The sequence below is a fragment of the Punica granatum genome, chromosome 5 (genome assembly GCF_007655135.1).
Source record: "Punica granatum isolate Tunisia-2019 chromosome 5, ASM765513v2, whole genome shotgun sequence".
Lineage (NCBI taxonomy): Eukaryota > Viridiplantae > Streptophyta > Magnoliopsida > Myrtales > Lythraceae > Punica > Punica granatum.
The window spans coordinates 7,052,369-7,078,776 of NC_045131.1; the positions used below are offsets into that span (position 1 = coordinate 7,052,369).

At 39.7% G+C, this 26,408-nt stretch overlaps 4 protein-coding genes and 1 long non-coding RNA gene across 9 annotated transcripts; 3 read left to right on the top strand and 2 right to left on the bottom strand.

Moving 5' to 3' along the window:
- The first annotated feature begins 3,032 nt into the window (after positions 1-3,032).
- On the top strand, positions 3,033-6,407 carry LOC116208258. Its single transcript, XM_031541604.1, has 2 exons — positions 3,033-5,011; positions 5,288-6,407. Exons 1-2 carry the CDS (start codon positions 3,188-3,190, stop codon positions 5,528-5,530), a joined length of 2,067 nt encoding a protein of 688 aa, XP_031397464.1. The 5' UTR covers positions 3,033-3,187; the 3' UTR covers positions 5,531-6,407.
- LOC116208268 lies at positions 5,893-7,166 on the top strand. Its single transcript, XM_031541613.1, has 2 exons — positions 5,893-6,158; positions 6,786-7,166. Exons 1-2 carry the CDS (start codon positions 5,932-5,934, stop codon positions 6,901-6,903), a joined length of 345 nt encoding a protein of 114 aa, XP_031397473.1. The 5' UTR covers positions 5,893-5,931; the 3' UTR covers positions 6,904-7,166.
- A 5,257-nt stretch (positions 7,167-12,423) lies between these two features.
- LOC116207766 lies at positions 12,424-13,510 on the top strand. The gene is made up of 2 exons (XR_004156975.1): positions 12,424-12,617; positions 13,041-13,510. It is a non-coding gene; the product is annotated as an uncharacterized LOC116207766 (long non-coding RNA).
- LOC116207765 (translation initiation factor eIF-2B subunit epsilon) lies at positions 13,465-20,518 on the bottom strand. The gene is made up of 15 exons (XM_031540855.1): positions 20,135-20,518; positions 19,024-19,254; positions 18,447-18,761; positions 18,136-18,243; positions 17,788-17,977; positions 17,048-17,310; positions 16,607-16,733; positions 15,978-16,048; positions 15,628-15,882; positions 15,470-15,546; positions 15,185-15,276; positions 14,752-14,834; positions 14,606-14,677; positions 14,384-14,509; positions 13,465-14,022 (listed from the first exon to the last, which is right to left on the bottom strand). Exons 1-15 carry the CDS (start codon positions 20,282-20,284, stop codon positions 13,993-13,995), a joined length of 2,190 nt encoding a protein of 729 aa, XP_031396715.1. The 5' UTR covers positions 20,285-20,518; the 3' UTR covers positions 13,465-13,992.
- Positions 20,519-21,477: 959 nt separating this feature from the next.
- LOC116208719 (vesicle-associated protein 2-2) lies at positions 21,478-25,636 on the bottom strand. Of its 5 annotated transcripts, none has more exons than XM_031542269.1 (9): positions 25,263-25,636; positions 24,260-24,388; positions 24,064-24,134; positions 23,875-23,956; positions 23,270-23,385; positions 23,017-23,199; positions 22,578-22,811; positions 22,130-22,207; positions 21,478-21,931 (listed from the first exon to the last, which is right to left on the bottom strand). In XM_031542269.1, exons 2-9 carry the CDS (start codon positions 24,306-24,308, stop codon positions 21,821-21,823), a joined length of 924 nt encoding a protein of 307 aa, XP_031398129.1. In that variant the 5' UTR covers positions 24,309-24,388; positions 25,263-25,636; the 3' UTR covers positions 21,478-21,820. The 5 variants fall into 5 exon arrangements, 4 of the variants coding, with proteins under 4 accessions (XP_031398129.1, XP_031398126.1, XP_031398128.1 ...); XM_031542266.1 differs by having other exon boundaries at positions 24,260-24,396; XM_031542268.1 differs by lacking the exon at positions 25,263-25,636 and adding an exon at positions 24,858-24,880 and having other exon boundaries at positions 24,260-24,396.
- Positions 25,637-26,408: the final 772 nt, after the last annotated feature.

The window sequence follows — 26,408 nt, forward strand, 5'->3', positions numbered from 1 at the left end:
CCCAAAACTGAGCCAAGGCGCCCATTCACCGTCCAACCCCACAGACCCACTTGTGTGGCCTCACAACCAACCTGAATTGTTGACCGCCCCATGTCTTGTTGACTTTGTAACTGCCCATGTTTGTTCGGTTACTTGCAACTCCCGATTTAGATCCTTAAGGATTCTACTCATATCTTTTTCTAAAATTAATTATTAATAAAATAAAATGATTCAGATCCCTAAGAAAAAAGAAAATCAATTTTGACTGATAAATCTATAATTATGACTAATTTTCATTCTCCACTACATAATATACATGTATATATATATATATTTTGCTGACCTGGGCGTCCGAGTTTCACCCGACTAATCCTGGTACTCCGTGAATCCTGGGTGATCTAATATAATATTGTTTATTTGTCTAGTCTAAAATCTAGCCGAACACTTTACTCTTAAGTCCTATGTATTTCTAAAATGTAAAATATGTGATAATCATATTCAATTGAAAAGAAGCATATCAACAATTTTATGTTTGCATGATAAATATATATAAATATATATGTTATACTATATCGGAGAGTGTATCTCATAATTGGTTTTCAGGCGTAGAGATGAACGTCTCGAGTCACAGGGAAAAAGGAAGACCAATTGATGATCAGATTACTGATAATCAATTTCTGAAAATAGTCCACATAATTCTCATATAACTCTTGGCAAAATACGATGGTGTGAGACTTACATTTGTACAGAAAGAGCCATGGAAGGAAAGTTGCAAAAGAGGGAAAGAAGGAAAACTTAGAGAGAGAATAAAAATCCCTACATAGAAGAAACAATCCTAATCGAAACACATTCACTGAAACGGTACAATAAGAGAAGATATCTCAAATCCCAAGAATGACGAATTTACGTAACGGACTCACCGAGTAGTAGAGAGCGGCGCAAACGACAGGCCGAGGCAAATTGTCAAGCGGAGGACAGGATGTAGAGTACCGGCTAACCTGAACGAAGTTGGGCGGATCCATTCCCCACCACGAAGCAGCAGCTTTTTTGTCATGGACCTCGTGGTGTTCCTGACGAGGTGGTGGGTGCGGCGGATAGAGTCCTCGAGTTCAGGCAGGAGGAACCTGCACATGCTCCGCGGGTTGCTGAAGCAACTCATCAACTGAACTCGCTCCCCCCATCGTCACATCGCACCTCTCTCTCCTGCCTTCTTCCAGTTTTCCGTTGGACAATGTCAAATCCCCTTGCACGAGGAATAATGATTTGGTTTAGTTCGAACCAAACAAGAAATGTAAAACTGAAACTCAGAAAAAGCATGTCATTTTTTTTCCTGATGATATGCAAAAGTTCAAATAAAACAATAACAAGAACAATGAAATGGTACGAATGGAAAAAAAAAGCGGCACAGGATATTCTTGCCGAAGTTCGGAGACTGACGTGTGTCATAGCGCCGTGTTATATATGAAACGGATAAGTACCAACATAAAACTAACATGAAAGGAGGGGATCGGGCAAGGGGCTGGCTCCGGCAGGAAATTATCACACAACAGGGAAAGATGGATGGTGATGGGGTGTCCAACAAGCAGAAGGCGTAGACATTTGAAGGTGGCAAGAAGACATTGTGGATGGAAAAGAGGAGAAGGATTAATGAAGGTACAGTCGTGGTTTGCAGTCGAAGACCGACTTGATTTCGCAGCATGAGATATGAGGTGTAGGAGCGGGGGCCTATCAGAGTTTGTACAGGAGACCCCTCCTTCCGTAAGAGCAGTGTCCTTCCGTAAGAGCTGTGAAGGCATCAGTAGGAAGCAGCAACATTAGGGGTATGTTGCTTATACGTTTATGTAAAATCCTTTATATATGAAGGTACATGTAACAATATAACATTTTTTTTAACCACCAGGGGTATTTCAGAAAGAAAGAAAAATTGAGAGACACTTGAAGGGACAATTTTTTTTCCGAGAAGAATCAAAATAAAATGAATCATAAAAAAGAATTGTTACTTGATATTTTTTAAAAAAAAAAGTCATTTTATTTGGTGAATAAAAGGTCATGTCTTTCATAATTAGGAATTTTTAAAAAATATATATATATTTCGAAAAGAAGCAAAATGAAGAGAATCATAAAAAAAAAAAAACTGTCACGTAATACTAAAAAAGGTAAAATTCAATTAAATAGTCAGGTTTGATATAAAAAAAACACTATTTAATTGAAGGGTCGTGTTTTATTATAATTAAGAGGTGTTAAATGAAACCTTATCTATATACGTTGAATGGGTGGAACTGATAATTATGAGTGGGGCCACACACAGAGAAGGGTAAAATGTAAATAATGAAAAGTCGAGAAACACAAAAATAAGTTTCACACTTTTATATATGTAAAATAATAGAATTATGATTTTTATTTTTTTTCATACTAAGCCATAAGTCTCCTTCAATAATTAGAAAAAAAAAGTAGATAATATTGTCTGTGAAAGAAAGGGAATGAACAATAATCTCCAAATTTCCTCAAACGTCTCTGTTATGTGATTATAACATAGAATATCAATAATAGGGTAAAATTAACGGGTTTCATGCCTAATATTGTCTAGATCGTGCAATCTTTTCGTGAAGAATTTAAAGAGGTGTTCTATCCGCTTTATTGAAATATGAGGATTCTGACTGTTTTTATTCCCTCATAAATTATAATCTGTCGCCTTGAAATCCTCTCTTTATTTGATTCTATGATACTAATGCATAAGCTTTACGCCCTTCTTTGTTAAGGGCACACTAGAATGAGATGTGAAAGCCAAGAGAAAGAATCAAAGATAAAAGAAAAACTAACAAGTTGTTGGTTAATTAAATTGGAAGCAGCAACATCAACACGGACGACAACATAAGTTTGAATTCTGAGAAATGCAGTTATCGGAAGCAATAAGATTAAAGAAAAGAGGAGAAGACGTTGAGCTCGGCTTTTCCAAGATCAGTTATTTTTACGAGAGACTTTTGTTCTTTTTCTTTTGTCTTTTTTCCAGTCGACCAATATATGTCGTCGGCCACTCCATTAAATTAATGATATTTTAATAATGTACCCAAGCTAGCTAGCTGTTGGGACATTACCAGTTTCCCTTTCACTCCTGAATTCCTTTTAGTTCTGACTCTGAGGCGATCTATCTAGTTGTTTCTTCTTCTTCTTCTTCTTCTTCTTCTTCTTTGTATTTTTCTTCTCAAGGATGGCTGCTGCTGATACCTCCCGCCTTCTTCAGCATCCCAGCCATAAACATGCCCTGGTCTTGCAAGAGCTGAGCGAAAGTTTCAGATTCGAATGCCAGATCTGTAGTATCTCCGTGAAAGGTCCGGCCTACCATTGCATAGACTGCGAGTTCTTCATCCACAAGTCATGTGCCGAGTTGCCTCCCGAGATTCAACATCCCTCTCATCCACAGCACCCGCTTGTATTATCCACGCCCTCAGGCCGGAGTTTTGGCTGTTATGGGTGTCGTTACCCGCTATCTGTTAACTGCTATCAATGTTATGACTGTCGAATAGACTTACATGTGGGATGTGCAGTTGCAACTCTCCCTCCTCCCGAAGAAGAACAGCATAAGGACGAGCAAAAGCGCGAGAACAAGGACCACCACGAGGAGGAGATGATTAAGCACTTTGCTCACAGGCACCCTCTTTCATCCTTCCACTTGGATGCACCAAATTGGATCCGTTGCAAGGCATGCTGGGGGCGGATCTCTGGTCGCGTTTATGGTTGCCGTGCCTGCATATTCGTGCTGCACGAATCATGCGCTCTGGCACCCCGAAAGATAATGAATCATCCTTTCCATCCACAGCACTCGCTCACCTTGTTTGTCCATTCCAAGGCTAGCTTTCGATGCAGAGTCTGCGAGTGGAAGTGTCAGTTCGCATACAAGTGCAATGAATGTGGTTTCATTCTCGATGTGAATTGTGCTGTTTCCATTAAGCATCCTCCTCCTCGAGATCATGATCATAGTCGTAGCACAGACGACAGGCGGGATCAGATCCATCATTTTTCCCACCCCCACCAACTGACATCTTTTTATGCTAAAGCTAAGCTTCTTGCGACCTGTGATGTTTGCAAGGAAGAGATATCGGGTGATTTTTACTGTTGCCCTGACTGCCTTTTCTTGCTCCACCCATCGTGTGCCAAGTTGACACAAGAGATTGTGCACCCTCTTCATCCGGAACACCCTCTCATTTGCCAACCAGGTCGTCTTAAGTGCTCTCTCTGCTCTAATTATATTAAACATGGCTTTGAATTCAAGTGTGAAGAGTGTCCCTTTGGCCTTGATGTGGGATGCGCTCTCCAATCTCTCTCCGCTACGAAGGAGGAATTAACTCTCAACAGTGAGCTTCTCCATAAACACCCCATGAGGCTTCAGTTTCTAACTGAGGGACATGATTATAAATCAGGCCGTATTGTCTGCTGCGAGTGCCCTGCTGAAGGTCTAGTTTACGTCTGTGCAAATGCTTGCGACATGATGATCCATAAAACATGTGCTGAGCTACCACATGAATTAGAACACCCTATTCACCCACAGCATCCTCTCCTTCTTTCTTCTGAGCCACTCGACAAATCCAATCCTTGCTTTGCATGTCTGGAAAGCTCTGGGGGATTCACCTATTACTGTGATTATTGTAAGTTCCAGTTCCATGCACATTGTGCTATGAGGAGGCCGACTCTGAAACATCAGCATCACGAGCATAACCTATCTTATTTCGGAAAGATACGCTGCAAGCCATACAGCGTGCAATGCGATGTGTGTTACGATGATTGCAGGATCGACTTCTACCGCTGTGTTCCGTGCAACTATAATATTCACTTCAGTTGCTTGCCTCTGCCCCATTCCGTTAAACACAAATTCCACTTCCATCCGCTGGTGCTCCGTGATAGAGTTGTTGATGAACATTATGCTTATGAGGAGCAATACTGCGACTTGTGTGAGACACTCAGGAACCCAGAACGTGGAGTCTATTATTGCGAGGTGTGTAATTATGCTGTTGATATCGACTGCGTCATCCCCAAGGTAAGCCCCACATCCCAAAAATTCCACTACATTCTTATTCTCCGAAGCATTAGGTACCTAGCCATGACTCTTTCTGAATCATCCCGATCTCAATTTATGTCTCGAGAAAGTAGCAATGATAGGAAAAACCTGAAGAAGGAAAAAGAAGCCACTCCTAGCTAGACCTTTGCTTGGAAAGAAAATTGTTGCACAATTCATAGTATATTGTCTATGAATTATATATCTTTTTGAAATTAATGATATGAAACTAAATATATAAATGATCGCCATCTCCAGGCAAATCTCGAGAAAAGGAGACAAATGGAGGACATTAAGCTCAAGCAACTGGATGAACAAATTGCCAGTAACGAAGCGGGGACAGAGACATTGAAGATAAAAATGGAAATGGCAAAGAAAGAATGGGAAATGTCAAAGGAAAAATGGGAAATAGCAATGAAAGATCTGGAGGAGCTTAAGAAAAAGAGACGAGAGATATTGAGCTCTCGAGCGCAACAGGAAGAAGAGTCAAACAGGGCATGAACTTGGAGTCTCGTAATGCTCTGTTCTTTTGTCTCTCTGGCCTTTCAAGCTTCTGCTCAACTTTTCCTGAAGCTCTTAAAGCTACCAAGAGATTTAAAGGTCGGTTCAATTCATGGTAAATGAGGCAAAGCTACATGAAAAGCTGAGTCGTGGTAATTAATACTCCCATGCCTTACATTCACTTGCATACGAATATTTCCTATAAGCATTAGATGCATGGACATTGAGTATTGTTTCCTAGAAGCTCTTTCGCTCGTGTTGCTTCCGTGCTAATGTATTAAGTTGTTTAATACGTTATAAACTTCCTCTGTGCTTTAAATGGCAAAGTTCGACACTGTTCTGTGAAATTCTACATCGATCTTGGCTATTGATATTTTGAGCAGAGCTTATGTAACGAATTCATGAGGTGGGCGGAGATAGAGACAAGATGCCATCCTGTGGAGCTGAGGCATGAGGGCAGATCCTGGCCCGTGAAGATGCTATGCTACCCAAAGCCAGAGGGTAACCAGGGAAAGCTCTGCCATGGTTGGGCTGCCTTCTTGAAAGATAATGTTGTACGGCACGGCACTGAAGATATTTGTGTCTTTGAGCTGATCAACAGGAACGCCTTCTGCGTTCACATATTCAGGTGTTCTGCTCATTTTTAGTCTTAGCATGCGAGTCCGATGGCTGAGGTTCATTTTGCTGCGTTGTGGCTGGTGATGCAACTGTTACAATCAACTGTCGATCAGTTATGCCTCGTTCCTCTCTGTTGTTACTTTAATGGCATAGTTGTAGTACAGTGATTGATGCTGAAAAATGCCAATATTTCTCGGAAAGCTTTTCGTTCATACATGGCGTGCATGTTCATATATATAGTTCATGTTTAACATAAAAACTTCCTTAGTTAACCATTTCTCTTGGCTAGTTAATTGATTAACTTGTTTATGAAGCTACTGTACTCCTGTATATACGAGAAAGTATCCATACATCTGTCAGCACTAACACATTGCAACCTTCCAATCGGAAGATGACAGTCTGATTTCCTAATGATTCCGTGTAATTTAAATTTTCCATCTAACTGAAGCCAGTACAATGTTAGGTTTGGCATATATAAGAGAAGATGCCAAAATGGTCTTGCAACACTTTGCATTATTACTAGCTGGCGTTTCTGCTTTGAGATGTACAAGACTGGCTGCTGGCTTCAACAAATGATCATGTCCCTTGCCCTTCGGCGAGTATAACTCAATAACTTATTTTTTCCTCTTTTATTAAGGTTGAAGGTGGGGAGAACCGAGGGTCGTAGATGGGAAGTCGGTAGGGTTGGCTGCAATCTTGTGAAAAACCATCACCGAAAATTTGTACAGGAAAGGATTAATGATACACACATATAATACAGACTGCGGTGCAATGGAGAGGTCCGTACTGAGGAAAATTAAGGCGGCCTTTTTTTCTTGTTATAGCCTTTTCCATCTGCTCTGCCCTAAGGCCTGTCGTCCTATGTAATTTTGAACCCGGGGCATTCGGGAGATCCTTTGATCCCCGTTCACAGTTTCAGAGCTGATCGAGTGATGTAGGTTCGTCATTTTAGCATTGCAGTACATTTTATCCTTTTGATCATCAAATATAATTACCCCTGATGTATTGGGTTTATCTATCTAGGTGTTTTACTGAAGGATGCTGATTTATGTTTGTTACGATGTCGATGGATGAAAGCATCATCGGTGGTTCATTTATGTTTGTCCTAGATTGATATATCACTCGGTACAGTATGGATATTTGAAGCCTACGTTTGGTAGCTGGGATGTATGTGATTTAGAATGGGGATTTACCATCAAGAATCGCCATCCTTGAGCAATATGAATTGGCTATTCCGTCGTAGCCACGTCATGAATATGAATCTTAGACCGATGCACAACCATATGAGTTAGGCTAAGTAGTGCCAAGGTGCACTTCATGATCAGACCTGACTTAACATTCTCGATGTCTCATTGGCCTCGGGACGAATCCTTTGGCCCGTCACGAGGCTTCACTCAGATCTTCGCTTGCCCAGTCATGTTGAAGATTCTTTTTGCCTGTGCGTTTGAAGCACCGGCTTACAACCTCCCTGATGGTCAAAAAGTTCTCTTGAGTCTATGAGTCGGGGCCGAATAGATCTCGTGGCAACCAAGTTGAGCTGTTGAGATCGGGCTTGGCTTCTTCTGGCATGTTAGCTCTCAGTCGAGATTATAAAGAATGACAAGATAAAGTTATATTATTCGAATGTTGGAGGACTGGATGCTCGTCTATTTACTAAAAATTGTCAAAATTCAATTCTCAACAACTACTACAAACGATGGAAGAGCTTTAATTTCGTCTTTCCGGATACAAATCACCCGTGCCGTGATGGTTTTCTATTAATTAACCTACATGTTATGATTTGGTGTCTGCATCTTCGACCAAGAGCACGGCGCATTTAATGTAAGCTCCATGGCGTTGCTTGTTCCTAAATCCTACTCCAATCAGTTCTGTTTCACGTAATCCAAATCTGTCGAGACAGAACTCATTATCAGAATGAAAACGTCATTATCGCTGTTATATTTGAACATGGTCAAGACATATAGCACGACAAGCATAAATTTTCCCTCATTATATGCTTATCAGAAGAGGTAAAAAGAAAAACAAATCACAACTTCCCCTCACGGCATCGGTTAGGAAGGACCCGAAACAGTTTTAATACTTCAATATAGTGCAAAATTTCAATACTCAATTGAATGTGTAACATACAAGTGGTAGGTTGAGAAGTTTGAAGAAGAAAAGAGCTGGGGAAGAAAACGTGAGGTTTTTTGCTCATGAGAAGTGGGTGGCTAATTATATCTATACATGATCCCCATCATTTAACTCTCTCTCTTATCCGCGAACCGTTCCCCAGGCCTGCAAACCATTAGATCAATTTCCCGCACTAAGATTCATATCACAGCAAGTTGATTAATTTGACGATGTACGGGCACGATGAAACAACTCCTTAAGGGACAGGATACACTTTACGATTCTTGTATATAAGTCCCTCCATCTGCGTACTTCAGACTTTCCCCTCTCATATTCCACATGTTTGGTGTTTGAAACATAAATATCGAGCTTGTGAAGACTTTAAAACCACGTTATTGCGTGCATAAGCACTCTTAAGGAAGGTATGAATCGATAGCTCTCTCATTTCTTTCTCTTCTTCTTCATCCTTTCCAGTAGTGGCGTATGTAGGACAGATTTCTTATGAACTAATAGCAGCAGGTGTGTGGAGGAAATTAAATGGCCGGAGCCGGAGGAACTGGAAGACCGCCGAGATGGGGCAGGCCGCCACTGGAAGGGCCACTATATTTTGGTGGCTTGCATAGTTTGATATGCTCCTGGTTGGTGACACGGGTGAACGTTATATTATACGTTCGCGTTCAATGTGTGCTAGTATATTCATTTGGTACGGTATGCGTATAATAGAATTTGGAAGGGAACTCAATGGCAATATGAGACAACCCGGTGGACTTCAATTTTTTTCTACCTTTATTATATATATATATATATATATATATATATGTACACTACAAAGGGATAATTATATTAAGATTAGAGAAGTGAATTCAGATAATAACTACCAACTACCTCTTTCCCACTTCTCCATTTTCTCTCTATCTATTTCTCTCTCCATTTATTTTTTTCACTTTTCTCCATTTTAATTTTTCTTTTTGTGTTTTCTTTTCTTTCTTTTTGTTGGATTAGTTAATAATTCAAAAATATTAGAAATTGCATCATGTTGACAAAAGTTGAAATGTTCTTTATATCACGTGTAGTACGAGTACTTATTTAGAAAAATATTTTGTCATGTAATTTTTTTTCTCTTTATATCATTAATTTTGGCAAAAAATAAAATTTAATTAAAATTCTAGAAGTACGTGGAAATGGAAAAGTGCGTGTATCACCGGGCATAGCAAATACAAATTCTAGTTTGAATATATGCAGAAAGAACCCATGTCAATGTATCGTGGAAGAAACGATTATTAATTAGTCATGTATATATCAAGTGTAAAATAATAAAACAGACACGCATTAGATAATGATCATTTTCTTTATGGGTAAGGGAAATAAACGTTCCTGCTTGATATTTTTCTTTTTTCTTCAAATTTCAGATAATTAATGTCAAAACAAATAAGACATTGAATCCATATTGTTGATTGATTCCACATCATTCATCACTTGTTTATTTTGGGACGTTTTCTCACAGCTTGAAGCTCTTTTGCTGCTGCTGGTTGGTTGAGGACTGTTTCGGTGGGCCCCAGCGCGCACTGCCATGGCCACCTCCTTGACCTTTCGATGTGGTTACATTACGTACAATAAGTTTGACTCGCGTTACATTCGGGTATCAGTTTTCTCTACTTTTTTTTTTTTTTTTGGGGAGAATATCAGTTGTCTGGTTTTCGTAAGTAGTATTGGAAATAAAAGGATATCGAAAATCTCATCAAACTTTATGTAACTGTGCAATCGTCACTATTAAAATATTCTATATAGTAATAATGATTGATTTACTGAATGATCATTAATTCCATTCCCATTTTATCATAATCTTTGTACTTCTGTTAACCGCGTTTATAAATTACGAGACGTGTATTGGCCGCATTATATGCGGTCTTATGTGATCATTTTGTTATTTTAAACTCTTTGCAAAAAAATGATAATTTTTAATATTTATATTAATTATTTTATTCAAATTAGTAGGAGGTATATTAATTGTATTATTGAATTATAAAATTAATAGCAACGCTGATTGGTTCAATTGTTTCGGCGTTTGTTCTCTTAAGTGAGGTTTCAAATTTGAGTATTGTGAATGGAGAAAATTCACGTTGTGAGAATTTTACCCCTTAGTGGGTCGACCCAACTCGACTAGATCAGTTGGAGTCCAATTGGACTTCTGAATGACATAGTTCACAACGAAAAAAATTATAAACTTAATAAAGAAAAGAAAGTATATTGAGAGAGAAAGAAGGGGTAGAGAGGAACCGAGAAAGAGGAGAGACAAAGAGGAAAAGATGAATATGGTAATTGGTATTGGTAGTTAATAAAAATTCAAATTGACTAAATTATCCTCTAATTTTCCATTCGATGGCTATTAATCAGTTAAATTATATTTCTAAGGATAGTTTAAGAGAAGAAAAGTTAACCCAATTACCTTTTTTCTTCCATTTGTAATATAAATAATCCAGACATAGATATAGATATACAAAATGTTACCGGTGTCAGTGTTTTTTATGCCCTTTTAAAATCTCTAATAAGTATCACTTATTTTCACAATTCTATAGAGTTTAAAAAAGATATTCATTAACTAAAATATTAAAAGGGTAAGTAAATTTACTCATTGACTCTTTCATATAGTGGCCTTTATTTCACGGTTTTATTTTGTCATGGGCAATAATGGAAAGTGACCTGATATAAGTAATATAGATAAACCTGCGTCTGTATTTTCTCAATTACAAAGGAGGTTCATAAGTCTAATATAAAGAAATAAAATCTTAATAATTAATAATTGAGTATATGTAATCCCATTATGAAAATCAAATATGTAACTTCTTACTTAAGAGGCGAGAGTGTATACCAATACGTTGCACTCTCTTTCTCAAAACAATCTGCATAGGTATATTTTTGAATCATACACTCTTCGAGAAGAAAAGTTCATTATTAAAAAAAAAATTTTCCATGACAAAGACCTACATTAAGACTGCAAGCAATAGTAGGCAATTATGATATGCTGCATTTCAACATGCAAATTTAAGCTCTATATAATATCTCAATTAGCATGCAAGTTCATAAACAGTTCCTATTAATTAATATAGAGAAAATAAAAATTTTCTTAATTAATTAGTTAATAACTAATTTTCTTGGCTAAGCAACTTTCCTTAATCAATTAACTTGTACACGAAGCTGCTCTCCCTTACATACTCATGTTCAGTTTTCCGAACAATCCAATGTCATTATAGTTTCCCGCCTTACCGAGTTAATTAGTACACGAATATGCCTATATATCTCCTTACTCTTGACTGTTAGGTATGGCATATATGCCAAGATGGTCATGAAACACTTGCTGCTTTGAAATTAAGGGCACCCGCTGCGTCATCGAACATTGGGTCCGGGCACCACCGGGCATCCTAGCATCCTTACTTGTCCGTTCGACCTTTCTTATGTCTTTGTAATAACAAGTACATTATCAACGTAAAAGGATACTAAATTATTCACTATTACTTAAAAAGAAATCGTCAGTGACACTGACTAAGAATCATTTTCATTCGATATTTATGTGCCTTGAGGACTCGAGGATCTGTTCTAGAGCAATCCTAACTGCACGTTCACCTAACATAATTATTTTTTTTTCTTTTTTTGGTGGGTGTAGGGGGGCATATATTCAGAAACAAACATATGCATATGTACGCGTAGTTTTTACTATTGAGCTATTTCAGCTCGGTGCAGTCTAGAATGGCAGATGGTTGTGTAATGGGAAAACAAACATTAGGCTGTTGGTCCCCGACAGGATCCGCCAACTTAATTAAGCACAGTTTACGAATATAACACAATGACATTTTTCTCTAACATCTGATTATACGCGGAGAATCAAGATAAACTTCGCTAAGCCGAGATGAAAAACACAGCCACGGCGGGCCAGATCGAACCCGAACCAAAACCGGGCATGGCAGTTTCCTTATACTGAATTGAAGCTTTGAAGATTAGGTTGAAGAAGGAAGTAAAGCCGAATGAGACAAACAAGAAAAGGAAAGGAACACATGGCATCAAATTTCAACCCTTTGCCACCCAATCAACTATTGGCAGCTCCCTACATATAGATAGAGATACGCATTTATGTATATATACATATATATACATATGATAGTCATATATAAAGCAGCAGAGGACTTTATCGATATGATGAATTATTTGTCCACTTTCAGTTTTTATAATCAGCTTCTCCGGAAGTTCTTGTGAGAGAGAGAGAGAGAGAGAGAGAGATGCCGGGCTGGGGACCGCCGCCGGGAGGACCGCCGGGGCCGGGTCCCTGCGGCTGCTGTGAGTTTTGCTGCAACGGGATATCCTCATGGTGAGTCATCACTCGTTTGTAGAATTTTCTGAATTTTCTTTTTTTTTTATCTTTTTACCAAAAAAATAAGATGAAAAACATAAATCGAGATCTTTTTCCCACAGAATTATATTCCAAAAAAAAAAAAAGAAAAATCTCATCCGATGAATGAATTTTGGGATTATAGTATGTTAGGTACAGCACTTGAGGTCTTATCACCGTTAGGCGAATTCCCATTTATTTAGCAATTCTCGAATTCTATGGTGGATAATTTCTGATTGTTTATGCCGACTGCATCGATCTTCTTTCACATCGTAGTAAAATAATATGATTTTCTATAATTTATTTTAAGCATTATGTTATCTCGCGAATGCATGAGATGACTGTTAGTTAAATATATATTAAAATTTAATTTCATTCTTCCCATTTTCGGCTTAATGGCAGCTTTTATTTCCTCTGCTGCTGCTGCATTCTGGAGAGATGCTGCTGGCCATGCTTTGGCGGGCCAAGAGGTGGGCCTCCAGGCCCATTTGGCGGTCCACCTGGGCCTCATGGCGGCCCGCATGGTGGACCTTTTGGCGGGCCTCATGGAGGGCCTCATGGTGGACCTCATGGCGGGCCCCATGGTGGGCCCAGGTTCTGATCATCTTGTATTCTGCAGACTCGTGCTTGTCGTGGGATTGTGATTTGTGAGCAATGCGTAATAACATATGCTTTGTGGACATTTTTACATTGAGGTCGTGATGCGTGTTCTTGCCTCCGTGATTCAAGCATTGTGTGTTTCCGATGGATCATTCTGTACAAAATTCCTCATGATTATATAGATATTCGATGTTGTAGATTCAATCACTGATTTACATGTTGAGAGTTGGATAATAAAGTCCTAATGCCATGTTTTCATGGCATCACGGCAATTCCGTGGCCTCTTATAAACCCATGTCCTCGACTCGAACCCAAAAAGCATTGAGGCGCATGACCTTAGACATGATAGATCTGCAGGTTCACACCACACCAGTGGTTACATTTTAAAGAGCTTAAGAGTGCAGAATAAGAAAACAACACAGCCACCTGTACGCCGCACGCAACGCAAAGGCCATATCTGCGATTCCAATATACCGGCTTTCCATTCCCCAGTACCAAACATGTACCAAAAGAACCACCTAGTGAAGCCTTATTTTGCATAGACAGCAAAAGATTTCCCAAAACTATCAGCAGCTGCATTCTGTCAGCTATATCACATCCTCTACCACGGGGGAGAGATGGCAAACAAAATCCCAACACCTCCCTGACAACTGTGTTTTGTATGCATAGATTCTACACCAACTCTGAGTTTCACAAGCAAATCGAGAATCAGTCTCAGCCGGATAAAATTTCTCGAAATGGCTCCCTCTTCTTTCTAGTCTTCTTCGGATGCTTCTTTCAACCACTGCAGGATGAGGCAAACAGTAAATTGTGCCAGGTTTAAGTATCAAATTGAACAGTAACTGGTTGACTGTGCAGTCAGACTATGATGCAAAATCCAGAAAGAGAGAGCAGGAAGAGAAGTAGGATGTGTTTGCAAATGATTTCAAACAGTTCCTAACAGAAAATTATTAGTTAGTAGGTCTAGCTATTCGCGAAACGTATTTCTTAATGCATCTTTTAAGTTGAGACATTTCTTCATGCAAGAACTCTTATTTATCATTGACCATGAGTTTGGAAGCAATTGTAACAATACCAAACAGCTCGCCATAATCACGGAATATAAGTGCTGAGGCACATAATGGGAAGAGTCATGGAATGCTCACCTGAAGAAAATTTTCAGCCTGCCTAACAAAGACCCTGTCAGACTCTTCTGCACCTTGCTTCTCGAACTCCCAACCTAGAATTGCATCTTCTGATATAAGCTCTTTATCATAGAGATGGTGTAGAATCTGGAGAAAGACATTACAGAACTTAGATCAGGCCTATGCAATTAAAATCAAATGCAAGCGAAGCAAGGGACAATCAGAAGGGAAAAAATGATTTACCTGAGTGAACAAGGGAGACAACTCCTTGGCAGATTCTGAACACATTTCTTCGAACTTCAATATCACTTCAATCTGCAATATCCAAAGGAGATCAGAAATCATCAGATAAAACACTAGGCAATCATTCATCAATCTGCATTACCCACCTCCTCATCTTTTCCTGAAAGGTATGACTTCAAAAGCCTATGCCATGAGTTAAAAATGTTCAGGACAGCTCTAGATAATTCATCTGCAGAAACAAAGCATCTGTTATAAATCATACGACTTGAATCCCATGAATAAGCAAGAGGAAATAATAAACTAACAGCATAAAGAAACCACTCTCTTGGGAATTAGGATACTATAACATCAATTTATCACCATACATGATGCTATTGCATATTTAATAAATTAATTTACGAGGCTTATCCACTTGCAGGGTCTAAGCGGGATCAAATCTCATCCCAGCTCCACTCTTGTTTTATAGAGTTCACACAGAGAACACTCTCATAGCCACTAAGGATGGATCTTAGTCACAAACTCCCTTTCATGATGCTCTAATAAACTAAATATTATCAATGATTAGACTGAAAAACTTACCAGTAGTTTTATGTGGAGTCTCCAATGCCAATTTCATCATGGAGTAAAATATTGCACCAGCACAGGCAGAAAATTCCATGTTACATGACAACCTGAAACAGGAAGGAGCAAGTGACTGGTTGCACAAGACACTGTGGGTTGAATTCTGACTCCTACAATAATGAAACTGGAATAGCAAATTATAGAACCAAAATTCAGCACAAGCATTTCAATTTTTTAATGGTCATGCTGTATGTAGTATGTGAAGATTATGGAGATGGCAAGCAAGAAAGAGATGTAGCATACTTCAGAGAGTTCACTTCTAAGATCACATGGTCTACTTGAACATTTTCGTGGACAGCCCTAAGGAAAGTAGCCTCAACCTGCAAAGGGAAATTATTGGATGAGGATCTGTTCAGAAAAATAGGTACATATAATCAGTATTCCATCTGATGAAACACAACCTCCTTCTCAAAGTAAGCAGAATCATTTTTAGTATCTTCATCATCATCTTCAGAATCAGAAAGCGCATCCGATCTCAGCTCTCCCGAAGACGCAGGAGCATTGCCATCTTGATTGGAGAACTCCAGATCATCATCAGTTGTTTGAGTAAGTTCAGCCAGTTTCTCCGCAGAAATCGGGGCAATTGAGTGTCTCCATTCTTCTTCACTAGCTCCTTCGCAAATTGACCAGATATAACCAACCCCTCCACAGCCAAGCTGATTAAGCAGAGAAGTTAGTAAAAAGTAATCAAGCTCAATCATCATGATGACAAATGATGAATCTCTAATTGATACAAGATATAGGAGCCAACCTCTGATGTAGCTGAGCCTTGTATTTCGGACAATTCTGAGGTCAATTCTCCATTCATATTGTCGGGAGCACCTGCAATTGCGGCACCTAAAATAGTTAACTTGGGAGATGGTTGCATGCAAAAGCCTCGAGAAGGAAGAAGTTCATAATAACATTAAAATCTTTTCTTCATAAGGGAAGTACAAATTTTTTTTTTTTAACGAGTAATTTATTACAAGCCAAAAGATAAATCTGTAAATGCAGAATTACTGATTTTTTTTTTTTGCGGGCGTTGTTTTGGTTGTTTTTTTGGGGGGGGGGTGTTGTGTTGGATAAGTACTGAAAGTAAAACAGGTACATGATAGAAACATTAGCTGTAAAATTCCGAATCGCACAAAGAAACTGCAAATCAATATCTATGCTGAGTAATCAAGAAAGATCTTAGTTGGGGCACGTTCTTATAAATGCTCAAAAGCCCTAATTGCCTACATCATAGAAAATGTATTACTTGACAGTAGAAAGACATGAGCTTCATAAAATTACTATAAATCAGGGATGAGGAAACCATAAAATGAGGTATTTACATAAGTCATAACAAAGCATATTTCAACTCACATGAAGTTATTTATCCAAAAAAATAAAAAAACTCACATGAAGTTTCTACATCGCTATTATTGTCAGCATACTCCAGTTCCTCATCACTGTCTTGCTTAATTGGCTGCGGAAGTAAAGATACCTTTGAATATGCCGGGGCAGTAAAATTTTGTCCAATGACAACCTGAAATTTGATATTGTGAACTTAGTGTTAGTATGAGATGCAACGACGGCGAGCTACTCACAAGCCAACCAAACTTGCCAAACTTGCTAATTGAGCTCAACACAGATGCTATTCAGTTTAGAGGTTTTAGCAGGAGTTTAAGTCCAAACAAGTTTGTCATATATCTCAAATTAGAAGGGCTGCAAATGCCAGCACAAGAAGGACATCTGCACAATTTATATTACTACTCCATACGTCTGAAAGCTAAGCAATCATCAATCGAAGTGGATGAAAATCAAAAACAAGTTGCATGTACAATGAGATGGCAAATGTACCTTGAAAGACAAAACAACACCAGGACTCAGGACAGCTCCTGACTTCATAACCACTCCATCACATACAATTGAATGCCTTAGCTGGCAACCATCTTCAATTGTAACGTTATCCCATATATGACAACCTTCGATCAGGACATTTGATCCGATATCACATCCTTTTCCAATAACAGAGTTGGAAATTTTTGTATTGTCTCCAATTCTGGTGCCAGTTCCAATAACAGTGAGAGGACCAATTTGTGCAGATCGAGACTGCACTATTTCTGGTGAATCAAAATCATCAAATGACTGTCAGCAATGTTATAGAAATTTCTATTCGTAGAACAAAATTTCCAAGCAATGCAGTAGTGATAGCGGCAAAAGTAGGAATTAGGAGGAATGAAATAAGTAAATAATTATCTCAGGATTTTTTTTTTCTTGGATAAGTAATTATCTTGGGAATTGGTATAGCAATGAAGTAAATAAAATCACCGATTACATGTTATTTTACAACTCTCGAAACATGGTTGTTCACTAGCCCACATTACCTAGCAGTATTGCACCAAACTGTATTTCTCATAAACTGGATCACAATGTATTCCTCCAACAGGATAGACTTGAAGCAAGACACTTAAGTAGTGAGAAATAATTTTTTCTTGTTAACGACGAAACATGAGTGATAAGAATATAGCGTCTATCTTCACTTGTCAGTTTATAGGCAACCATAGTATGCATATGACCATGCACTTTGTGGTACATACCAGATGCTCGATACATTCCCACACGCTCAAGTTTAGTTGTGGAATTTCCCAAAAGCAGCACATCTGGAACCAATGGATATGTCCATCTCTGAATTATGTCTTTACTAATGGTATCATAAGCCCGGTAGTTGTCAACTCTAGCCGCATAACTTGAGTGAATTTCGTGGGTGTATATTTTGTAACCCATAATCTGAAAGCATAGACATTAGAAACCTCATCGAGCAAAGGGTTGCAAACACACAAAATGAATCGAAAAAGGAAACCCTGCATGTTACACAAGGTAGCCAACAGCAAAAACCAATGTTGATACTTTATCTATGAAACAATATTATAAGAAGAAATACATACATCATCTACGAGCAATCCCTTCACAAAATGCCGACGAAGATGTTGATAGTCAAAGTTATCAGTGAAAAGACTTAGTACTTCTGGGGAACAGATGTCGATGAAACAGTCCTGAAAAGAAGATATTGCTTATCTTTTAAAAATTGTTGGGAGGTCACAGAACAAATAAGAATGATGAACCTAATGTCTAACCAAGAAGACAAGAATGTTACCAAGTTAAGGTTATTGGTTGATCAGTGAGAAGTTCAATTGAAAACCAGAAATCTTGGCAAGCACAACAGACAGAAGTAGGAAGAAAATATGAATGGAGGAACCTGCATGTCATTATGAAGTCTGATGGAAGAGTTGTCAATCAGCAGCATCTTATCAAGAGATAGAGTCGCTTTCAAATGATTTGTATTCTCCTCATAATAGAGCAGCTGCTTGGTATCGGGATCTATTGCCATAAACAACTCATCAGTGCCCAGTCGAGATTGTTGAGTAACTGGAGAAAGCTTTGACCGTTTAATAACCATGGTCATTACAGCATTGCTATCTTTCTTCCTCCTCTCCTTATGCTCTTGTAGCACCCGAGTCAGTGACATGTTGCTTACTGTATCTCCACTGATAAGGATAAAATCTCCATGTATCTTAACAGGCAGAACTTAGATTAGATTATAATATGCATGGCCAAGGGTATATAAAAAGTTTTCCAAATAGGCGGATACTGTGCGATTTGAAAGAATTTGAGAATTTATCAAAAATTTTCTTCCTAAAAGTACCAAAAAGATGCTGAACTTCGGATATGAAGCAGCTGTGTTTTGTTAGAGGGAAGTGGGAATAAAATGCACTGAGAAACGGAAGTGAACGTAGCAACACTACAGGAGGACAGGACAACAAGAATACACATACCACATTACGCTCATAAATGAAGCGAAGGGCATCTCCTGCACTAACGGAATTGTGGGACTCGATTGTTGTGACAGAAAATTTCGGCTGAGAAAACCACTGGGAACTCTCCAGATAGTTAATCACTTGCTTGGCGTGAGCACAGCAGAACACAAAGACCTCCTCCACTCCAGCAGATTCAAGCCACGCTAAAGTGTACTCTATCATGGGCACATTTACCAGAGGCAAAAGCACCTTTGTAGAGGGGAAATTAACATTATTATGAGATAGCAGCAGATAAAAGAATCAGCCTCACTATAAATCAGATATTCATTCAGTTGCCAATAAATTCCTGCACAGCTTTTTTGGTCCCATAAACAGACCAATGTATATTAAAAAAAAAAAAACAAAGAATCTCATCCACAGGTACGCTGAAAATGCATATGAATTCCCCGTGACGACCAGTCATGACATTAATGGTAGACCGTGGTTAGACACTTGAAATTATTGCTACGTTCACCCAAAGCACAGGTAATCAGCATCGGTTAATTGTACGTACAACTGGTCTCATCAAATTTCCATGTGATTGGGTTTTGTCCATAAAACGCCTTACTATTATACTCCTTTCATTATGGGCTATCACAAGATGGAGTCCCCAATTGATATAAAACTACAGTCGTCCACCCACAGGAATGCTAGTTCACAGCTGCATAACCTTCAGTGATGCGCGGATTCACTCAATTGAGGCAAAACCGATTAGCACTCATGCTCCAAGAATTGGTCCCTCTCTGAAAAGATTAGTGAAAGCAACTTGTCCAATGGATATGGTTTTTCAAGCTATATGCTTTTCGACATCCCGCCACACACAACAAGACACATTACGTTTCCGGTGACCAATTTCTCTTCTCTTCACTTAATGGACATCAAGAGTCAAAGGCAAATTCTTCCTCTGGAACCGAGGTATCATTCATTGGTTGCTTCCTATCAAAACGGCACCTCCAGAGGAGCCAAGTTCCCGAAGCATAACTACTAGCCTAATTCCCATCTCCGACATAATCTAGCATATACACTGGGGACTGTAACATATTAACGGCGAGGGTTGGCAAATTAAGCATGAGTGAGGGCGAGGACACACCTTGGGGCGTTCGAGGGTGATGGGGCGGAACTTGGTGGTGAAGCTGTCGGCCAACAGGACGGCTTGGAGCGGGACCCGCGCGAGCTCCTCCGGGTCATCCGAAACCCTAGCAGCTGCTGCCGCGGCGGCGCTCTTCTTAGGTGCTCCCATGTTCAGCCTCGCTAAAGCTTATTCCCCGTGCTTTGCGGTCAACCTTCCGACGAAGCTCGGCAGGACTTTGCAGCTCACGTGTTGCTGTAACGGAGACGGCGCCGCAGATAAACCTCAGTTGATCGGCGAGAAAGGGCAAAAACCGTCGCGCCTCCGGGACCGGAGCAGAGCGAGGAATCAGATGGCGTACTGGAGCGATGCTCGGGATTTTGGTTTCCTACGACCGTGCTCGCGGCTCGGAGTTCTGCTGTAGCCAATGAGCGTTCGACAATTGGGCCGGGCTTGCCTCGAATTAAATGGGCCGGTGGCGCGGTTTGATCAACCGTCATTTATACGTTACTTCAGGAATGACCTCTCAGTGGGAAAGTCTTTCCCGCCAAGATAGGGAAGGTTTTGGAACCTGGAGATCTTAGTTCAGGTTTCCCAGACTCAATAGCCTGTTTGGTTTTAGAGTTGGTATACTCAACTTTATATATATATATATATATAATTGAGTTGCAATGATCGTGTCGTTAAAGTATAAGAAAAAATGTGAAAAAGTAAATATTGTGTTGTTGAATTGTGTAAAAAGTAATAAATAATTGTGAGAATTTAGTATTGAAAATTGAATTTAATAGTTTAAAAAATTAAATAAAAATGAAAAAAATAATAATTATGTAATTGAATTGAAACTAAGTAAAGTTAAGTGGAGTAAAGTTAAAATTATGTTCTAAAACCAAATGAGAAAATACTTTGAAACATGAGCATCTGCGCCGGTGACATGATCCAAACCTTTGTTTGGATCAAAAGCAGTAGAAGTTTGGATCAACCGTTAAGATAGAAAAGGAGAAGAGAGATCAAATTAGTCCATCCCTTGGCACGGTCGATCAGTTTTATGGTCCATAAGAAACCATATTGTTACTGGATAGCCGGACTTGAGGAGACCACCTTTTCTGATTCGGTTTCGTTCGGGTCAGTTTGCGTCTTGTGGATCTCGCTGCCGAGGACACTCGATGAATTCGATTTGTTTCAGTTCGTGGATGAAAAAAACAAGACAATCGGAACGAGGAATTCAGATCAATTTTCATAAACAATCCAGTTCTTCGGTATCTTTCCTGACGTCAATGAATCAAGATTCATTTGCACTGACGAATCAATGTCACGATCAACGGAAAACTCTCTCATAATCAGCCTTCTCGAATTAAAATGGGAGATAGACAAGCAAAAGAGAAACCATCGGACAACTACACTGGAAAGTTGAGTCTATACATTACACTGTATATCTGCAAAAGTCCCAAGCCTGCATACTCATCTATCAGTTAAAAGTAAACAAATTAATCCTAACTCTTTTAGGCACAAATTCAGCAGCATTTACAGAAACAAGCCAGGAAAATTATGAGACAAGAAAAGGAAATAATGTCCGTTGATTTTCCCCTTCCACACTCCGACTTCATGCCCGACATGGACCCATATATAGGATTTCCGTTATCTAACATTTCTGCCTACCAACAAAGAGAATCTGTGTAGCATGCGGTGATTTGATATACGCGCTGTTCTCTAACGTGAAATGTATCCGAAGGTCACGCTGATCAGAGCAACCATAATGACAAATAGAAGCGGAAACCCATCGTGAACTGTTTTGTTACCTTTCCGGCTCCTTAGCAATGCCTACAATGCAGCACTCAGATTGTCATGTATAATTGCAGCAAGAGAAGCTATTAGCTAAGAAGAGGAAACAGACTGAAATGAACTAGGGAGAGGAAAGTTTGTTGCAGGATGATTTGAAAGCCATTAACTTTGGCAGTGCGGAAAATTGAAAGTTCGAGGAAGCATTTCCCCTTAGGTGCAGAGTAAATAGGGATTTACCAGATCTTCCTTCAAAATCTCTCTCTCTTGAGGGCTCATTTTCCTCTCCTCAATGAGCTTTGAGATTGTTGCTTCAGCCTGCATAAAGGTTATAAAGAATGTGAATACGGAAATTACCAAAAACAGTAAGCTAACCTCCGCGCCAAGAGCCAAATTCCGACGACATAGGCCTTCAGACTATGTAGATTGCCTACCCAATTAGAAACTTGCTTCAGATTCTAATATACACAGACTTCCACTAAGAATTAACCAACTTCAGCCGCAGCTTTGGAGTATAAACATCAGACAGCATTCCTCTTCCAAGACGGAGTTATAAACCGTAGGATCACACATTTCTTCTTTTGTCCGTCAAAACCTTGTTTACTTTACTTTGAGAGCGCGAGGGCAATTTATTGTTTTAGCTGGTGATGAGCAAAAGAATGAAAAAGAAAGGAATATGTGTTCTCACCCCGCCTAGTTTTGACTCGAGCTCACTCAACTTCGTCTTTAACTCTGCAATGTCTTTGACTAGATTCTTTCCCTCAACGTCATCTTTAGTGCATAATTTTACATCCTTCACATATGGCTCCACATCCTTTGCCACCTTCATTACAACAACCTCCTCAGCTGGCTTAATTTTCTCATCTTTTTCTGGACTTTCCTTGTCATTTACCACTTTGGGTGGATCGACAGCCTTGGCTACCTATGTACAGGACACAGATCTACGTCAACAGATCATGCAGAAGAGAATAGGAAAGAAAAAGAATGGCTCAGATTAACTGCTCCAACATTCTTCACACAATTTCCAACATCAGCGAGCCTTAAGAGTCAGAAACATGTGCAAATGAAATGTGTGCGCATGCAGATGTTAAAGGGAATAAATATAGACAAAGTTCCTTTTCCCTTACTTTGGGCTGTGTCTTGATGAAGTCAACTTCACTCAATCCATGATGACCTTTTAGAGTCGGAGCTTCAATTACGCCCTGCTTCAGCGCTCCATTGATTGGTGAAAGTACTGGTGACTCTGGTGGGCTGACCAAGGCAACTCTCAGCTTGTTCTCTTCTATAAACTTGCCTTCCACCTTGGAAAACTGACCAACCAAAAAAAATGAGAAACCAATGCCAAAAGCTGGAAAAGCCACATGAAGAAGAAGTACCAACCACTTCAGTTGTAATGTCCTCTTCAGTTGTACCAGCAGGAACAACTGTGCTTTGGATTAAGAACTTGTCCTTGCACATCATGTCGGTTGGCGCAGAACGTTGAGCTTGCATTGTAACTGTAATTAAGCATATGGGAACATCAACTGGTAAGCTGCGGGATAAGTTGTTGATATAATTGTCAATCATATCTAACACCATTTTTCAGATTTTCTTTTGCCACTGAACAGACTTGGAGAACCGATAACAATACTAGCCAAGTTCCAACATCTTCTGAAGCAAGGTTCTGTGTTTCCTCGGTATTAGCTAATATGAGGGTGGAATGACTTTTGAATGTGCAAACAGGAAATTATCCCGAAAAAAGATGTAAATTCATGACCGACATCCTACTGGAGCTGCTTTCTCTTTATGAATCAGATTAGATGCAGTATCACAGTGTGATCCTGAGAAAGAATCTCCCTCAGACAGAAGATAAATCACAGCAGTAGCTAAACGATTTTTTATCACATAATGAGATTCCTTCAAGTAACTCAGCTTTTTGATTCTCAAAGATTTCAAGGAATTGACCAATCAAAGTAGAATCTGGAAAGTGTTAAATATATATTTACCAGCGAATTCGCATGTTGATTTCGGCATGACAATGCCAACATTGGGTCGGACGCAGTATTTCTTTGGAGAAGTAGTTTTAACCTGTCACATAAATTAATATTTTAAAAAGATATATGAATTTCTGCAATTCGACCTCCAGTTACTCTCTCAAGAAAATTATCCTGCAAACTAAGCAAAAGCTTGCCTACCTTAAAAGCAACATGGTGCTGAGTCTTATTCACAAGCTGAATAGAGCAAGCGCTCTGCTTCTTCAGCTCAACTGGACCGAGAAGATAGACAAGAACACAAGAGTCACGCCCATAAACTTTTCATTATGACAACGGTTCTACACTGTAATATCCAGAGGAATTGCAAACAGTATGAGCAGAGGGAGAATAGACTTACATACAAATTTGAGCTCGTGGGGTTGAATTTCCAGTAATTGTGTTCCCATTTGTGTTTACTTACAATATTCAAGATACGGACTCGAACCTCAGCATGAACAGTCGGAAGTCCCCGAGAAATACCTGGAATCTACAGTCCTGTAAACGAGAGAAGTCATAATCCCAAAAACACCTTCTGAAATCAAATGGCCCCTTCAGCACCAAATTCAAATTTCCTCGGCTACAAAAACATAGCTGCATACATAATCACAAGGCCACAAAATTGAACGAACCTATTTTCGTACGATCAAACCCGATCGAAGATCTTTGTGGCCAAACCACTTGAACAATCAATTGCCGACAATAATAAATGATGAAGCACCTAATGGAAAGATATGGAAGCTGATCTAATTTTGACTCCGATCAGTCAAACATCAGCTGCCAACACCGAAATGTCGGCTGTTCAATCAAACAAAAGCTTGGGGGACCAGGCATAAAGAGAATGAGTGGTTGGGTGGTCGATGCTGAACAACGACTCGTCATCGTAATCTTTCATGTTCATATCATACCATAATAATGACAATTCCCCGAAAAAAAAAAAAAAAGAAGGACGAAGCTACCAGGAAAGGGACAACAGTGATAACTCAACTCCGACTCAACCGGCTCGTTCTCACCGGCGATCCACCGGCCAGAACGAATTCAAACTGAGCCAATGATCCCACTCGGTCTCCGACTCACCGTCAACTCAAACAAACAGCTGGATGTCACAAGTAAAAAAGGACGGATCAAACGACGTCGCAATGGCTGCGGTAGCACGGTCAGGAAACGAAGCAGGACCGAGCATTGACTATCATCAAAGCTACTTCCCCACTCGTCACTGACGCGAGCTCGATCGGAAAGCAATTACGAAACTTCGGTAGAGCCGCTTCGGATCCCGATCGCGGTCAACAGCGTAACGCCAGCTCAGTGAACAGGGGAGTACCGTACGGAATAAATGCGCGCGGGGAAATGGAGAGAGAACTCACCCTGCTTTGCTGTCAGCAGCTGAAGGAGAGGGGGGCGACGAATTTGAGGAGAGCGGAGGACGCGTGGGGCTGCTGCTTCAATGGAGTTGGTGCTGACGTCAAGGAGCCTCCTCGGCTGAATCGTCCATAGGCGGGAAGACCGAGAGATTCCGTTCCCACTTGCAGACACAGAGAGAGAGAGGGATAGAGATGGGGTTGGTGAGAAGGAAGTGATCGGAGGGGTTGGCAGGCAACGGAAGAAGAAGAAGAAGAAGAGGAAGAAGAAGGCAACGTCTCCTGCAGGTGAAGCAGAAGGGGAAGTGGAAGCGAAGTTATTTTTGCAGAGAGGAAATATTAATTATATTCTTTTTTTTTTTCTTTCCTTCTTTTGGGTGTGTGGCGTTTGTTGTTTCTGCGCAGAGTGGGAATGACTTTTAAACTGGTCCGGGTGTACTGTGGGCCCGGGGGCGGTAGAGCGGGACCCACACGTTGCAGGGGCGCGGGACTCTGCCCGGTGTACCGTGCACCGGGAGTATCGGAATAGGGTGTGGGCGGTACGGGTCTCTGTCCGATTTTTCTATATCTGAGAGTGGAGCGGTTGTACCGGTCGGTCGGATCGTTTTCATATCGGATCTGCTTCCCGCTCCAATTTTCTTCTTCTTTTTGTTTCTCTTCTTTATATTTTATTTATTGGTAAATTATTTTTTAGTAATTTAATAATTTATAATGAGTACTCGAATTTCTTTCTTTAATATCTTATGGAAGAGTCCTTGATTATATTACATCGAAGAGATGGAGGGGAAAATAAATTTTTAAGTGTTGATTGTGTGTAGTAAATCGAGAAGTCATCTCAATGCTTAAATTGTTGTATTTCTTTTTGCAGTTAAGTGGATCTTTCATTAATTCACGAGGAAAAATGGATACGATGAGAAAATGCCCGATCATAAATTACAAGAGCGGAAACAACCGGTTTATTCACGAGTAAACTACAAAGGGTGATAAAAGAAACAAATAAAAAAGAATGGGTACAATTGTAGCTTTTTATCTTGAAACCGTTAGTACTGATCACTACATGCTAACTGAATTTCACAGTAAATCCCAATAATAATCAGGAAGGAGGATGTCCTAAATTCACGATGAGATTGTACTTCATAAGAAGTAGGGTAG